Raw genomic sequence first — 16,195 nt, 5'->3', positions numbered from 1 at the left:
CATGTTCCCTTTGGGAATATTTCTGGGATGTCTCTCCAAGAACAGGATTGCTGGGTCATAATGTTTCCTCTATTTAATATGACCAAATACTGCTGAATTGCTCTCTGGAACTGCTGCCTGACCACACTATAACTGTTGTGTGCTAAGATCCCAGTTTCTCTACACCACTGTCAACACTTAGTCCTAGGTAGCATTCTAATTTTTGCCAGTATGATGGTTTAAAGTAGACTCGTTTATTTTCTCTAATCACTAGTAAGTTTCATGTCTTTTGACAAACTCATCGCTGATAGAGTTTCCTCAGGAAGGAGCTTATCTGTAATATATATGTGTATATATATATACATACACACACACACACACACACACACGCACACACGCACACACACACACACACTCTCTCTCTTTCTCCAGCTTGGTCAGTGTATTAGAGGAATCTTTTGAAGCTGATGTCATGAACGGCAGTTGTAAACTCCCATTTCACTTTGTGTCACTGTCAGTGAACTAGTTGACATTGGTCAGGTCATTTCTGGGTTGTCTTATGTTTTAAATATAAGCTGCAAAAGTATACATTCTCTTAGACACCTGAAACTGAAATCCTTAAGACAGCTATCTGCATCTGACACTTAAACTGTAAGGATTGTAAGTAGAACTAGAATTTAATACTTGAGTTCATTAGTTTTTAAATCGTTTCCCTTATATACTTCTGAATTTTTTTTAACATCTTTATTGGAGTATAAGTGCTTTACAATGGTGTGTTAGTTTCTGCTGTATAACAAAGTGAATCAACTATACATATACATATATCCCCATATCTCCTCCCTATACTTCTGAAGTTTTAAAAACTATGTACCCTATTGTTTATTTTTCAGTTGATGTCCAAAATTTTTTGTCTGACTAATTGCAAAGGATAGAATTTCTAGAGTACTGCAAAAATTAGTATGTAAAAAATAAACACCTCCTTTAAATATACCTGATTGAATCTAAATGCCATAGCAATTTGGTAACCATCATTATGCATTTTAAAAATACACTAACAGGGGACTTCCCTGGTGGTCCAGTGGGTAAGACTCTGTGCTCCCAATACAGGGGGCCCAGGTTCGATCCCTGGTCATGGAACTAGATTCCACATGCGGCAACGAGGATCTCACGTGCTGCAGCTAAGACCCTGTGCAGCCAAATTAATAAATAAATAAATATTTCTTAAAAAGATTATTAAAAAAATACACTTAACAGCTTCTTATTTTATAGCCAAAATTTGCATCTTTTTTCCCTCCTTTAACTCAATATGTCTGCTCTTCCTTTCCCTCCCAGAATATCAACCCTAATATATATTTTAATATTTCTTAATATACTTTTAAAATATGTTTTTATGCTTAAAAGTATTTTTAATTATATCAAATATCTCTGTAACAAAACAATTTAAGTTGTAATTACATTTTTTAAATTTCCTGTGATCATAAAAATTTTTTTTCTGAATTATATGTTCATTACATTACAACTATTAGTTAATAATTGATTAGAAGAATATATACATATTATGAATTTTAATAATTAAATATAAAAATAAAGTTTCTGTTAGAAGATGTATCTTTAAATGTATATTTTCAGTTACTGCCGTTACTTCATTACTGCTAGAATGAGGCAGGATTTCAGCACCAATTCAGTTTCTTTATTTTGTTTCTATAGATGTGAATGTTGAGAAAATTGGATCACATAAGTAAATAGATAAGATGAAAGGAATTTATTATAGAAATATCACTCTGTTCTTTGAGCTCCTTTTGAATTCTTTGTCAAAACGTAACCATGGTGATCTATCATCAAATTTTTTAACAACCCGTCAGCTGTTAATTTGATTATATCTTCCTATAAACTTGTTGAAAACAAGAAACTACGTATGTTATTCAATCAATAAAGTCATTCTTTTTCTCAGTGCTGACCCTAAATGTTTCCAATTGTCTCTTTCCCTGACACCCATTTTTTTATAGCCAAAGGCAATGAACTATTGTAAAATTATGGATGACTGAAAGATAAGTCTTACTTTTATAACGTGGGAGAAATATGATTTCAAAAGAAGCTTTACTTTTTTTTTAGAAAAGAGTAAGTAAGGAAGTTGGGAATCTCAAAAGTGATTTTCTGAAAGCTATCTGTGCCTGCCTACAACTATCTTAATATTACTCAGAGATTTGTATGAGACTACTGCTAAAAGGAAATAATATTTTTTCAGCTATCAGTATCATCATTTGAAAAGAATCATAGTGTAATCACATCGTAGCATCAACCTTTGAGAGAAATGTAGAGTATTAAGTTTATTGAATTATAAATTTATAGTAAGGAATTTTTAATGTAAATCTATAGCTGATTGTTTTCACAGAATATATGTCTAATTCAACAAACAGTAAATTCCACCATTATGTTCCTAGAAGAGGTTGACTTGAGTGTGTTGATGTCAAACACAAGAAGACTAAGTATTGATGTTCTTGGAAGGTTATTTGGTTATTTGGAAGGGCTCTCATATGATTCTCTTCCTTTGCTTATGTTAGTCCCTATACCTGAATTATTAGTTCCTCCTCCCTCCTCCCGCCATACACGGACATATTATATGTCTTTATTATAGCTCTTTTATATTGTATTTATGAAGGCCAGTTAATTCACCTTCCTGAACATGTCTCAAATCTAATCCCACTTCTCTATGCCATGCCCTAGTTCAGACCTACATCATTTCTTAATTGGTTATCATCTTCTCTCTGCGCTCCCTGGCTCTATTCTCTTTCCACTCTATTGTTTCCACCACAGAATTACTATAATGATCTGTCTAAAATACAGGTCAATTCCACATTTTCCTACTCAGAAATCTTCAGTTGCTCCTTCTGACAAATCTTCAAAGTCTGTACACTGCCAAAAGTATTGATATTTACTTTCATTTATTATCTTGTCATTATCTGTTCTCAACTATCTCTCCTAATTTTTCTCCAGCAACTATTCTTATCTGTATTATACTCATGTCACACAAATTACTTATTCCCTTGAACACATATCATGGTGCATTTATTAGAATGTCACAGTGGACACAATAAGGATTTTTTTAGTGATTTTCACCTAAACTTCTGGCTACTTGTGCTGAAAGGCTTAAATTTATTCATATGCAGTGGATAGATCCTTTACAGAAAAATTTTATGATTTATCATTGAGATATATTTTTAAATCACATTGATAACACTAAGCATGGCTACAGGACACAGGAAAAAATGACAAAGAAAAGCTTTAAAAAATCAGGGAGGCCATGGTAAAGAAAAGGCTATATTCATAATCCTTAAATGTATCAGGATTTTTCAAAAGGTGTTTTGAAGACACATACACACACAAACATAAATTACATAATGTATTTAATTCTCCTTTATCCATATTAATAAGAAAAAGGACTTTTATGTTTGGCCTATAACCTAGAACTCTGGATCATAACTATCTTTTCATAATTCCCTTTTGGATTCAGCAAGTGAGGTAGCTTGAACTCTAGCATGTTAGAGGTAGGTTCTACTAACAATTTCAACACTTATTAACTGTGTGATCTTTAATAGGTTAATTACCTTTAGTAAATCTCACTTTTTCTCATTTATAAAGTTAGAATTAATATATATCCCCTCTCTGTTCAAGAAGAGACTGTATCATATGAAATAACATTTGAGAGTATATGATAAATTTAAAGAGATTTAGAAATATATTGTATCATTGAATTATTCCTTAATCTCTTTAACATCAATTCTATATTTCCTTAGAGGATCTGGTCTATCTTGATGGAAGCCATATGTTGATAAGGCTAATAAATGATCAAATAAGGAAATAAAGGATGTATTGAGGGTTTGTTTGTTTTATTTTTTCTTATTTTTTTCTTTTATGTTTCTTATGTTTCTTCCTTGTTAAAACAGTTTTGGTATGAACCATGATGGAATTGGAAATTCTTGTGGGACGAAAGGTCATGAAGCAGCAAAACTTATGGCAGCTCACATTACTGCAAATACCAATCCCTTTTCCTGGTCTGCCTGCAGTCGAGACTATATCACCAGCTTTCTAGAGTAAGTAATCTCTGGAGAATGATGATGAATTGCTCCAGAAGTAAGCCATTGATAGAAGCCTAATATGTAGTGCTTCAAACTTTGCATAATGAGTAACTTTTATAGGGCCCAGTGTTCCCATATTTCAGGCTGTTCCCAAAATACTTTACTATATCATTGTGGCAAATTTTCTCCTGCATACTCAAACAGAACACAAACTGAACAGATTAGGGGAACTGAAACGAGGCTGTAAAAGGGGTTGATGATGTGAGTGATAGAAATGTTAAATAAATGAGAAGCAATATCAGAAAGAATTTAGATTTATATAATTTAATAGCGCATAAGCCAAGCTTTAATTCAGTGATTACATATTTCATTTTGTTGGTAAAAAAACTAAGTTCTATAGGAATGCCAAAGTATCTAATAGTAACAAACAACAACAACAAAAAACCAACGCCCAGGAAATGAAAATGAGAAAATGAAAATTTGTCTTTGAAAATTTATTATAGTGACTCATCTTTTCTACAGTTTGAGAACTTCTTTGCTGGTCCTTTAACATATATTCCAAGAGTCTAGTTATTTAAATATGAAGAATATAAATTAGCTCAGGTATAACTAACTATATTTAGGAAAGCAGATGTTTTTCCACATGTCATCTGCATAGGGCTCCAGGATTAGACTTTGGAAACTGATAGACTTAGGTCTAACTTCCTAACAGTGTGACCTTGGACATATTACTTAACCTTCCTAATATTCAGTGACCTCATTTGTTGAGTGAGTTTAGGTAGTAATACACACATCATCAGGTTGTCATGTAAATAATTATGTATAACACTGTAATGTATATAAAACACTTAATAGACGTTCATTAAGTGGTATATTATTTTTTTAAATAATATCGAGGTTTTAAGCACTATTGCTCTATCATTACCTTCAACTATTTTGTGCCATTTTTTTCTGAGAAGGAGAGATTAAATACTTTGTGAAAAAGTGAGTCATACATAAAGTACAGGCAAGCAACAAAAATTCTTTTTAAAAATTGTCTTTGTTCAAAGTTCACCTTAACATGATTATAGTGTAAAGTTTTAGAAATTCAGATAGGTTATGTAGGGCAACATTATTCATTAAAATTTTGGTTCATATCTGCTAATAGCCAGATTATATTCTTAAAACTTATAGTTACATATTTTTAAAAGCCCCAAACAAGAGATTTTCAATTACCTAGCACAATGCTTTACTCAAAGATCAAAAGATAAATGTTTAAAATGGGCTCTTTTGAATTAATTAATGTGATGATGAAATTGAAGGAATTGGAAATTTATTTTAGAAGGTAGCTCTTCTGAATAGCCATACTATAACCTAACAATTTTTAATGTTAGTAATAGATAAATTATAACACTGTACTTGCCTTGTGCCAAAACTGGGTAAATGGCTGTAAAGATAGACCACAGAGAATTTGTTTGACATCTTTTGGTAGTTATTAACAGAAAGCACTAGCAATATCATTTTCTGAGATGTTTTTAGCGAGATCATATAACCTAAATATTAAACATTGTTGAAGATCTACTCTCCCCAGAAATCAAGCCAGTCTGGAATTTCTCCCTTGACTTGGCTCATGTTTTTATAATGGAATCTTAGTGTCTACCACCAGAAAGACAAACTGTATGCATGCTCAGTATTCCTGTGCATTTTTGAAGGCTTTCCTCCGCTTGCTTTTTTTTTTTTTTTTTTCCAAGTACCATTTCTCTCTCCTCTATCCTGTTTCTATTGCACAGCCCATTTGCTAGGACAATCTCTGTATACTAAATACAAGGACCGGTTTTGATCTCTTGCCAGACCCTGCCTAGTTAAAGCTCTATGAAGGCCTTTAAACTCCAAAAGGGAATCCCTAAATTGCTGATAAAATACCGTCAAGAAATCACCACTGGTTTTGTCAGAGATGTAAAATTATTACTAGTTGCAATAAAGTGTTCCATTGAATTAATTGAAAGAATTAATCCAAAAAGCATTATGTAAGCCTTATTGCCTCTTTGCATTTTCTATGTGTAAGCATGATTAGTGTTGACAGGGCTGTAATGGGTTTAATTATCCTGTATTTTATAAAAATATTTCAGTTGTGCATCCTCATGGGAATGCTCACAAAGTTAAAGCCATTAGTAAAAGATAGATGTGAAAGACAATGGGTAGAGATTTTGGGGAAAGTTGGTGCTTTTTTTTTCCCTCTTTAATAGTAAACTGAACAACTCTGATTGTAATCTGACCAAGCAATAAAGTTTTTTAAACACAAGGCCCTTTAAAAAGGTCAGTTCACTGGAGCACAAAGACATAATAGTAACTTTCTTGAATTTCTTTTTTCCTCTTTATTAATGCAGTGGACTTAATTGCTTTAACAGCTATGTGTGATATTTTTAAAAATACAGTGATATTTTGATCAGGGATTGAGATTACATTTATGTTTTATAGTTGGCTCAAAAAGAGTCATAACATTTTATTTTAGTTTCTCTTCTCAAGAAAAAGAAATCCTGAAAGATGAATTGTTTAGGAACTGCAGCCCAGCCAACAGAATGCATACTTTTCTCTACTTAGTGACTGTATAGGCCAAAGATGATGGTGGATTTTAACAATGAGCTTTCTATGATTTATAGAGATTCACTATTCACTATGTTCAACTGAAAACAGTTTCATGGCCTTTAAATGCCAATAGAGTAAAAAGTCTCTCGTGTCATTCTGAAACACTAGGTGCTATTGATCAGTCAGGAGATGGTGTTTACCAACTCCCAATATTTTTTTTCAGATTTCTTAAACTCGGTGATTCAATAAGTGGTTCATGAATCGCCCAGAAGCCGTCCTGATTAAATAATAAAGAACCCATTACCGTTAAAATGGACGTGTTATGCCAGCTTCTGATGTTTTCGACGACGGCTTTGCAGGTAGTGTCCTTCCTATCTGCCTGCGGGACTTATTTATTTACTTATTTATTTATTTATTTATTTATTTAGAAACTAGAGAAGATGAACCTGGTGTTATGGCTCACACTCATTGATGTCTGTGGGCTAATTTACCAGGCAGTGGAAGGCAGCCAGAAGTAATTTAGGCCAGTTTTTCATACATTTTCCACCACTCAGTGGTAGTACAGAGTAATTTCATATAGTCTTCAAAAATCCTGGGGCCTCTGTGAAGCAACTCTTGCTCTATTTAAATTAAAGTCTGTTATATTGTTTGAACTGTCAGAGATCCATAGCAAAATTTCCTACAGTTCCAAATTAAATACAGACTAGCCATTTTCACAGAAAGGATGGAAGCTGAAAAAAAAGAGAAGCAACATTATGGTTGAAGATGAACTAGGAAGAAAAGTAGAGCTGCAAGAGAAGTGATATAAGATGAACAGGACAAGCAAGGTGCTTACAATTCCTCTATAGCAATTACCTTTGAAAGTCGCTATCAATAATTTATTAGAGAGAAAACAAATTTTATAGTTGGGACCTCTTTTTTATGTGGAACACCAAAACAGCTTAGCAAAACAGATTTCTCCTTCCATTTATCTGACACATTTTGGGACTTCACTCTAACCCATAAATATCTTTGATAAGTCATAACTACATATGGAGAAAAAGAGCATAACTTAGTAAACATTACTAGTATAGTGTTTGTATATTGGAAGCCTCAAGTTCAGTTGTATTCAAGCATCCTAGTCATATAGAGGGCAAGAAAGAAAGGTCTGACTTAGAGTAACTCATTTTAGAAGGTAATAATATTGTTAGTTATGTGAAGATTGATAGAGCAGTTTATGAGAATGTAGTAGGTAAGACACTTGACTTGCCATAGATGAGTTAACCTAATTCATTTTTGCTTAATTTAGGTATATTAGCACAATTTTGTGGGAAAAAGTAGGAGATGGTATTATCTGTTAACTTTTTGTTGTTGTTGTTAAGAAACTGTTAAGATATGTACAGGGTTATATAGAAAGATTTATTTCTTAGATTGACCCACTGTGTTGTAGACTGAAGGCCTGTCCTTTATAGTATAATTGTTTAAGTGAAAAATAAATCTAAAATTTCAATTAGGAGTATGTCTTCATGTGTTCTGGAAACAAAGCCAACAGACCGTATTTTACATAAGGATCTGTAAATTTTAATTGAAGACTCAACTCTGGCTCATGTACCTATTTTTAAGGCTAATTTTTGAACTATGTGAATAAGACTTCTCTAATTAGAAGTAGAATACATAAAACATGACTTTGCTATCATACTGCAAGGATTCTGGAAATGTAAACATACTTTGATTTACTAATTTCATAATCAAGGGAAAAGCATGTTCTCAAACTAATAGACATTTTTTTGCCTTGTCTTAGAAGCATAAACAAAAGTAGAGTGTATTAATTCAATAATTACCTATAGTGCTGTAGATATTAATCAGGATTGGGCTTTTAGTTGTGAAATATATGCTGCTAGGGAATTAATCATAGTTCCACTTTTTATGTATACAGTTTTGCTCAGGACATGCTTATGCTCTATGCTTAACAACAGTAAGTTGTAATAACATCTCATATATGGAAACTACAGTGTTCTTCATTTCATTTATTAATGAGTGAGGTTTATGTTTTCTAAGTGAAAAAATTCACATATGACACCAGAGCACAAACCAGCTATACTTAAAAGTGGCATTTTATGAGAAAATTCAAGATGATTTATATATAATATTACCACTATTAATTTGAAAATAGTAGCATAAATAACCCTAGGCTCAGTATCATAAGAATTGTATATTGATTAACTAGAACCCTAGATTAAATAAAAATTACTCAGAACTTCTTTTTGTTAAAAGGAGACAATTACAAAATATAAGAAAATAACTCATATCTAATATTTTTAAGAAAAGCATTGGTACCAGAAGACTATACAAAAATGTTTATATCAGCATAATTTGCAATTTCCAGAAATTAGAAATAACTTAAATGTTTATTAATAGAAGAATGGATAAATAACTGTGGCATAGTCTTAAATGGAATATCAAAGAACAATATAAATGAGCAGCTTACAGTTACACACATCAACATGGATGTGTCTCACATTCATAATATTGAGCAAAAGAATAAAGTCACAAAAGAAAACCTACAGTATGACTCCTTTTATATAGAATCCAAGAGCAGGCAGATGAATAATTGGGATATGAATAATTACTGAGAAAACCAAAGAAATTATTATTTTAAAAATCAGAATACTCGTTAATTCTTGGGGAGACAAAGAGGAGTATGATTGGGGTTGAAAACTGGGAAATTTTCTAAGGAAAAAAAACAAAGAAAAGCACTCCTAGGGTTATATATACATCTCTCAGATTCATGTCCTCTACCTTCCATACCTATATCTGTGATATTTCATAATGATAATTGATGGTACAAAGGCATGAACATATCCAAAATTATTATCTTCTAAGAGTTAATTAATAATTGTGGTCTATAGATTTAACTTACTTGAAAGTAGCAGGAAAGTGGCACACAAGTTATAGTAACATTATGCAAAAAAAAATATTTTCATAGCTTAACCCTCAGTTAATGATTAAAGTATGAAAACTATCTCACCCCCCAAATACTTTAATCAAGGTTTTACTGTATGTAATGTTTATGGTTACTAGAAGGAAAATATGTAGTACATTTTCTACCCAAAATGTACAAACAGTTTAAATCAACCTTGCACGTATCCCACACTTGCTATCCTGGAGCCAATACTAGTAGGTAAGACACTTGACTTGCAAGCATTGATATTCTGTACAAATATAGCCAAACCCATTTTAAAAGGTCTTTGTTGATGCCATATTCCTAAATACATGTTCATTATTTAAAGATCTATATAATTTTTCACTTATTGTATTTCATATGGTGTTTTGTTCTTCTGCAAAAATATACTGGAAGAGAGAACGAGACATCTAGATATTTAAGTAGACCACATTAATACAAAGCAATAGTTACTTCCAAAGAATTGAAACACAAGTCACTTTTGGGATAGACTTTCTCAGAAGAATTTTCCCACAGGTGACCACAGTGCATGCCATTACTTCGTCGTCTGGAGGCTCCTGCAATGGTCATCTAACTTGTTATTTTTTTACAGAACGTGAACTGTGATTTGAAGACCATTAATACCTGGGAACAAGAACTTTAAATGAAGCAATTATTCTTGCTTCCTCCTGGGTTAAGCCAATTCTCAGTTTGCTATCAGGAAAGAATTTTTTCCTCAGGTTATTTTTTCCTCAGGATTCTCAGGTTATCCTAAACTATTTTGGGGGGTCCACATACTTCTTCCTCTAAGTTTTTAGGGTAATTTTCTGTAGTAATAAAAGTAATTATGTACAATAATTTTTAATGGATTTTGAGTTGGTGCCACTTAGGTGAATATATCTTATACTTTCTTTGTTATGCTATTGGCAAATATTTTTATCCGTAGGATCCTGTACTTAAGTACTTCAGTGCTTAAAATTTTCCCGTTGATTTATATAGAACTTAGCTTGATATTTTATTTTTATTACATATTTAGCTCCTTTCAGATAGACTTTTATAGTTTTGTTGTAGATAGAGATGAAACTAATATTTTAGGAGGAAAATTAGGAAATTAAACTACTAATACAATTATCTCATAAATTCTTCTTCCATTATACTTTTCGCATTGACCACTTTATCACTAATCTTAATATAAATTTTGAATTTACTAGTAGAATTACATTTGCCTAAAATTTGCATACCCATATATTTTGCATAATAAAATAAAAAGAACTTACTATTTTTAAAATTCACTTAGAAATAGTTTTTCTTGCTGAGGTACATGACAATTTCTAAAAGTACAAAAAACAGAAAATAAAAAGCATTCTGTCATGAAATCTGGATAGTTGGGTGAAAAAAAGTTGTTCTCAAAAAAAAAAAAAGTTGTTCTCTATTAGTTAGACACCTAGAGCAGTGACAAATGAAATGATTATAATAGCCAATAATAACATACATCTATTCAGTACCACATTTAATATTCCATTTAAATATTTTTATTGTTTAAAAAATTTATCAAGAGGAGCGTAAATGAAAGAAAAAGGGCATAAAGAAGATAATTTTCTATCCTTTGGGTCTTTGAATCTATCACCTTATGCATAGTATGGTTCAGTTTTTTAAAGGTATTTGCTACTGTGCAAATATACATTTTTATATAACAAATTTGCTTTCGCATTTTAAGAATATGATAAAATTTTAAGTGACTATGAAACATTATTATGCATGGTTCTTTCTTACTTACCTATAAATGAAAATTTGTACTGTCCTAAATAATAGTTGAGGAACTTCTACTTGTGAAATTATTTTCCTTTGGCAAAGTGGATGGAAAAGATTTGGAAAAAAAAACACAAGTGCTGGCACAATTGACAGGAATGTTGGAAAAAATTTTTAAATGTTGGCATAGGAATTCTTTAAAAATTCTAACTTACTCACATATGAAATGAAAGTAAAAAAGCATCTGTCCTATTTTATGCACACTGACTAAATAAAAATGAACAATTATATTTAGCAAAGTATAAAGCTGTTTAAACTAAGATATTCTCTCTGGCTTTTGGCGATCTTTATGTTATTTGTTCCACTGAATTAAAATATTATGTTTGAGTGCAAGCATACTTTGAAAAGCAGAAATTATAGAGAGAGGAGAACATTCTCTTTTCCAACTCTGATGATCCTAGATGAAATATGAAATTTTTGAGAGACTAAACATTTCTAATATACTTGAGAGGACAACTTTGGATCTTGGCCTCATCTGTCATTCAGCCCATTTGTTATTGAAATATTTCAAGAAGCTTTGGACATGTCTTACCACAGCATCTCTTGTTCTGCCCAAGGTGGAAGTATATAGATTAGGTCTTTAAGGATCACAACCACAGTTTTTTTTCCACATTTTATGTTTTTGATTCTACTACCAGATGTGGTTATATTTCCACTGAAAACAAACAAGAAGCTTAGAGCAGTATGAAATTGTTTTGATTCCTTCAGAAATTAGTTTAAATCAGTGTTTAAAGGCCAACATGACATTTTTAGATTGTTTTGTGAGATGCTTGTATTGTGTCTTGGTGCTGGAAAAAACTATTGGAGCTCTTATTCAAGTTGTAGTAAAGATATACTATTTTGCCATATGATTATTTATTTGTAGAATATATTGTTTTTCATGCATCAATTATTAAAACAAAGAGCTCAACACATGGTTTCATAACTGTGATTGAAATAGTCCACAGTGTACCTAATTTCCTTTGATCCTTTATGTTGAACAGTTCAGGCCGTGGTACTTGCCTTGATAATGAGCCTCCCAAGCGTGACTTTCTTTATCCAGCTGTGGCCCCAGGTCAGGTGTATGATGCTGATGAACAATGCCGTTTCCAGTATGGAGCAACATCCCGCCAATGTAAATATGGGGTAAGAAGTCTTAATCCTTATGTTTAGTCATTTATATGTGTTTTTCATGACACAGTTGTTAAGATGGAATTTTGATGAATGTAGTTTACCTCTGGTAACAGTATTAACACAAATATGGCCTTTAACACTGCTCTTTTTCTGATATAATTTGTATAATATCTATTTCTAAATGTTTGAGTAATCCTTAATTAGACAAGTTTCAAATGTCTTGTAAGGGTTGTGGGCAGAATTTTAAAATTTTCTAATGTATTCCTTTTTTAAGTTCTGAGTTTACAATACCAACTTTTGTTTGTCTTTGAAATATTATGATTTTGAAACCTCCCTGACTCCCCACCTTTTCTGGTACTCTAATAATTGGGTTAAGGGCATTTTTACTTTGGCTAGGAGCCTTTATTTTAACTTATACTTTTAGTATTGAGTCATTTCAAGTTACTTTATCCACTGCCCACATTCTAACACGATAACTGAGTACGGACAAGATGACATTAACCCAAATAGAGAAACAAGGAAAATTGCTATGGAAAAAAATGGAGGTAGAATGATTGACTCTTCTTGTTTGCCTAAAAAAGTCTCAGTGTCTATCTCAAAAAATGTGAAAAAAAAAATTCTTTTTTAAGTCTCATAGAGAAAGATTTCAGTGTCTAATATTGGAAGATGTTCATAGTAGATACACAATAAAAGCATGTTGAGTGAAAGAATAGGATTTTTAAATGAAGAGTTGTTTGTCAAAAAATATTCAAAAAATATTTAAAAAGCAAGTTTAAGGCTTAGTTCCAACTTTTACACAAATAGTGTATTTAAAATCCCTTTTTAAAAATAATAACAATAAAAGGAATTAAGTTTTAAGGTAGTTAAGACTAAACAATATATGCGTTGTACTGTACCAATTATTCTTCTTGGGTACAGTACAAAGGAAAGTGATTTTTTAAAATATCCCTTGAGTGACAAGTATATTATTATTCCTAGTAGGCTTTGGCAGCACATTTTGTGCACTAGATTCAAAGATTGTGTGCAACTATCTAAAGATCTAGAGCCTTGAGTAAAACTTTGGCATTTCTTGTCTCTCTGTGAAGAGTCTGTACTTGTTTCTTGTTTCTGTATGGTTTTAGTTTCTTTTTTCCCTTGGGTTGTTTTTTCCCTCAGAAAAAGTCAGTCAAACTTTAATCACAGTCTTTGTATATACTTGTAGCTTAGTAGGTTGAAATTCATGATCAAATGTGATTACAGATTTTCTGTTAGATTATTCTCATCTATGGTCTCTCATTTCTTTGTTAGCAAGTGAAAATGTTAATCTACATTTACTGCTATATATTACTAACAAAGTTTCTTGGGTTGTAACAGATTCTTTACAACCACTTACACCTCTTAAGCTTGTGCCTGAAAAATTGGGTTTACACAATTGACAGCACACACACACACACCCCCAAAACACACGTGTTTTATCTGGATTATCCCTAAGGTTTTAAATGATTCTAAATGCTACTTTAGAAAATAATAGTGGCTTTGAAGGTGAGAATCCAGACAGGTAAACAAGTCATGCTTCAGATGGTAGCTGGAGGGAAAAACAAACCAGCCCTGATTTAGATGGCTATCTGAGTGTAGTATCCTGAGATGAATGCTAAACACAAGCACTGGAGGTTTAGAAAAGCACTGTAGCCTTTTAGTGAGGAGATACATTTGATGTTGAAGCATCATGAAATGATCCCTCTTTCAACTAGCAGGTCTCTAATGATGTCAGGGAAGATTTTAAACAATGATCTGCAGAATGACCCAGAACTGGAGCAGTGGTCAGCTTTCCATCTCCGTCATGTGGTCATTGTGGAGATTATCAATGACTACATCTGTAGTTATGAAAAATCTTGCCTGAATTCCTTGTGAGTAGGTTCATTAATATACATTTGGCAATTTACCAGTGGAACAGAATAGAGACCCAAAAATGAACCTATGCATATACGATCAACTGATTTTCAATTAGGGTGCCAAGAATACACAATGGAAAAAGGATAGTCACTTCAATAAATGGCTTTGGAAAAACTGAACAGCCACATTCAGAAGAATAAAACTGGACCCTTATCTTACAACAGATGCAAAAATTAACTCAAAGTGGATTAAAGACAAATGTAAGACCCGAAACTATAAAACTACTAGAAGAAAATATAGGGGAAAATCTTCTTGATTTTGGTCTTGGCAGTGATTTCTTGATATGAAAAGCACAGGCAACAAAAGTAGATATAGACAAGTGGTACTACATCAGAATAAAATGCTCTGCACAGCAAAGGCACAGTCAACAATACGAAGAAGCAGTTTATGGAATTTGGAGAAATTATTTGCGAACCATATACCTGCTAACAGGTTAATGTCCAAAATGTATAAGGAACTCCTACAGTTTTAGCAAAAAAGCAAGTAATCCAATTTAAAAATGGGCAAAGGAACTGAATAGACATTTCTCAAAAAAAGATATACAAATGACGAACAGGTATATGAAAAGTTGCTAAACATCACTAATCATCAGGAAAATGCAAATCAAAACTGCAATGAGATATCACCTTACACCTGTTAGGATGGTTATTATTAAAAAAAAGATAACTAGTGTTCACAAGAATGTGGAGAAAAGAGAATTCTTATACACTGTTGGTGGGAATGTAAATTTGTGCAGCCACTGTGGAAAACAATATGGAGCTTTCTCAAAAAATTAAAATAAGAACTACCATATTATCTAGGAATCCTACTCCTGGGTGTATATCCAGAGGAATTGAAATCAGGATCTTTGAGTGTGTATTCTCATATTTATTGCAACATTATTCACAATAGCTAAGCCATGGAAGCAACCTAAATGTTCATTGACCACCAGCAGATTTTACTCAGCAACAACTTTTTACAGCGAACAGCAGCTAACTTGTTCTTGAAACCTTTAGAAAGTTAAAGAGTATGACAAGCATGCAAAGTACTTTTCATTTACCTGGCACATGGCAGATATTCTATACATGTTTCCCTTTCCTCTATGAATATCTGTGTCATCCATGATACCATCCTATATAGCTGATATGCTAATAGTGCTTTAGGAGAATCTGAGCCATCTGTACTTTGGGGACCATGTTAAGATACTCTAAGGGTCACATTTTGACTCATTCTCATCCTTCAATCTCAGCTCACATGCAGTTTCTCTTCAGACAGATTTTCTGTCTGATCCATCTATATGCAAACGCTTCTCCCAGTTACTTACATTTATGCTCCCAGTTAAAGCATAAAGGAAATTATGCTTTTTATTTCCTTCATAGCACTTATTACAATCCATAATCATTTTGCTTATTTGGTTGCTTGTTAATTAGTTAAATGTGATCTTCTAGGCAAGGCCTTCCCTAACAACCTTATCTAAAATTGCGCATGCATGCATGCACACATGCACACACGTACACAGACACACTCAATTCTTGTCATTTTTCCTTGCTTTATTTTTCTCCTTACCATTTGTTACTTTCTAACATACTTTGTATTTTACTTGTTCATCTTGCTTACTGCCTGCCTATTTATTCATGGCTATTTATAAAGTGAGTAGCACAATGCCTGCCTCGTAATAGGAGCTCAGAAAATATTTGGTGAATAAATGAGTGAGAAGAATTATCTGGTAAAGAGAGAGAGGAGTAAGTTGATACAGCCACTATGGAGAACAATATGGAGCTTCCTCAAAAAACTAAAAATAGAACTACCATATGACCCAGCA

General features: G+C 32.4%; 1 protein-coding gene across 4 annotated transcripts in view; it reads left to right on the top strand.

Annotated features, from left to right (window-relative positions):
- Positions 1-16,195, top strand: part of ADAMTS6 (ADAM metallopeptidase with thrombospondin type 1 motif 6) — a 271,152-nt gene that overhangs the window by 145,041 nt on the left and 109,916 nt on the right. For all 4 annotated transcript variants that reach the window (XR_005019513.1, XM_036849413.1, XM_036849410.1 and 1 more), the window contains exons 10-11: positions 3,924-4,070; positions 12,333-12,474. Coding sequence is in view for 3 of the 4 variants with exons in the window: in XM_036849413.1 (XP_036705308.1) it covers positions 3,924-4,070; positions 12,333-12,474 (289 nt within the window). In the remaining variant the exon portion in view is untranslated. The remainder of the gene's footprint in view (positions 1-3,923; positions 4,071-12,332; positions 12,475-16,195) is intronic.

Source organism: Balaenoptera musculus, chromosome 3 (genome assembly GCF_009873245.2).
Source record: "Balaenoptera musculus isolate JJ_BM4_2016_0621 chromosome 3, mBalMus1.pri.v3, whole genome shotgun sequence".
In the NCBI taxonomy this organism is placed as follows: Eukaryota; Metazoa; Chordata; class Mammalia; order Artiodactyla; family Balaenopteridae; genus Balaenoptera; species Balaenoptera musculus.
This window is presented reverse-complemented; position numbering and strand designations above follow the sequence as displayed.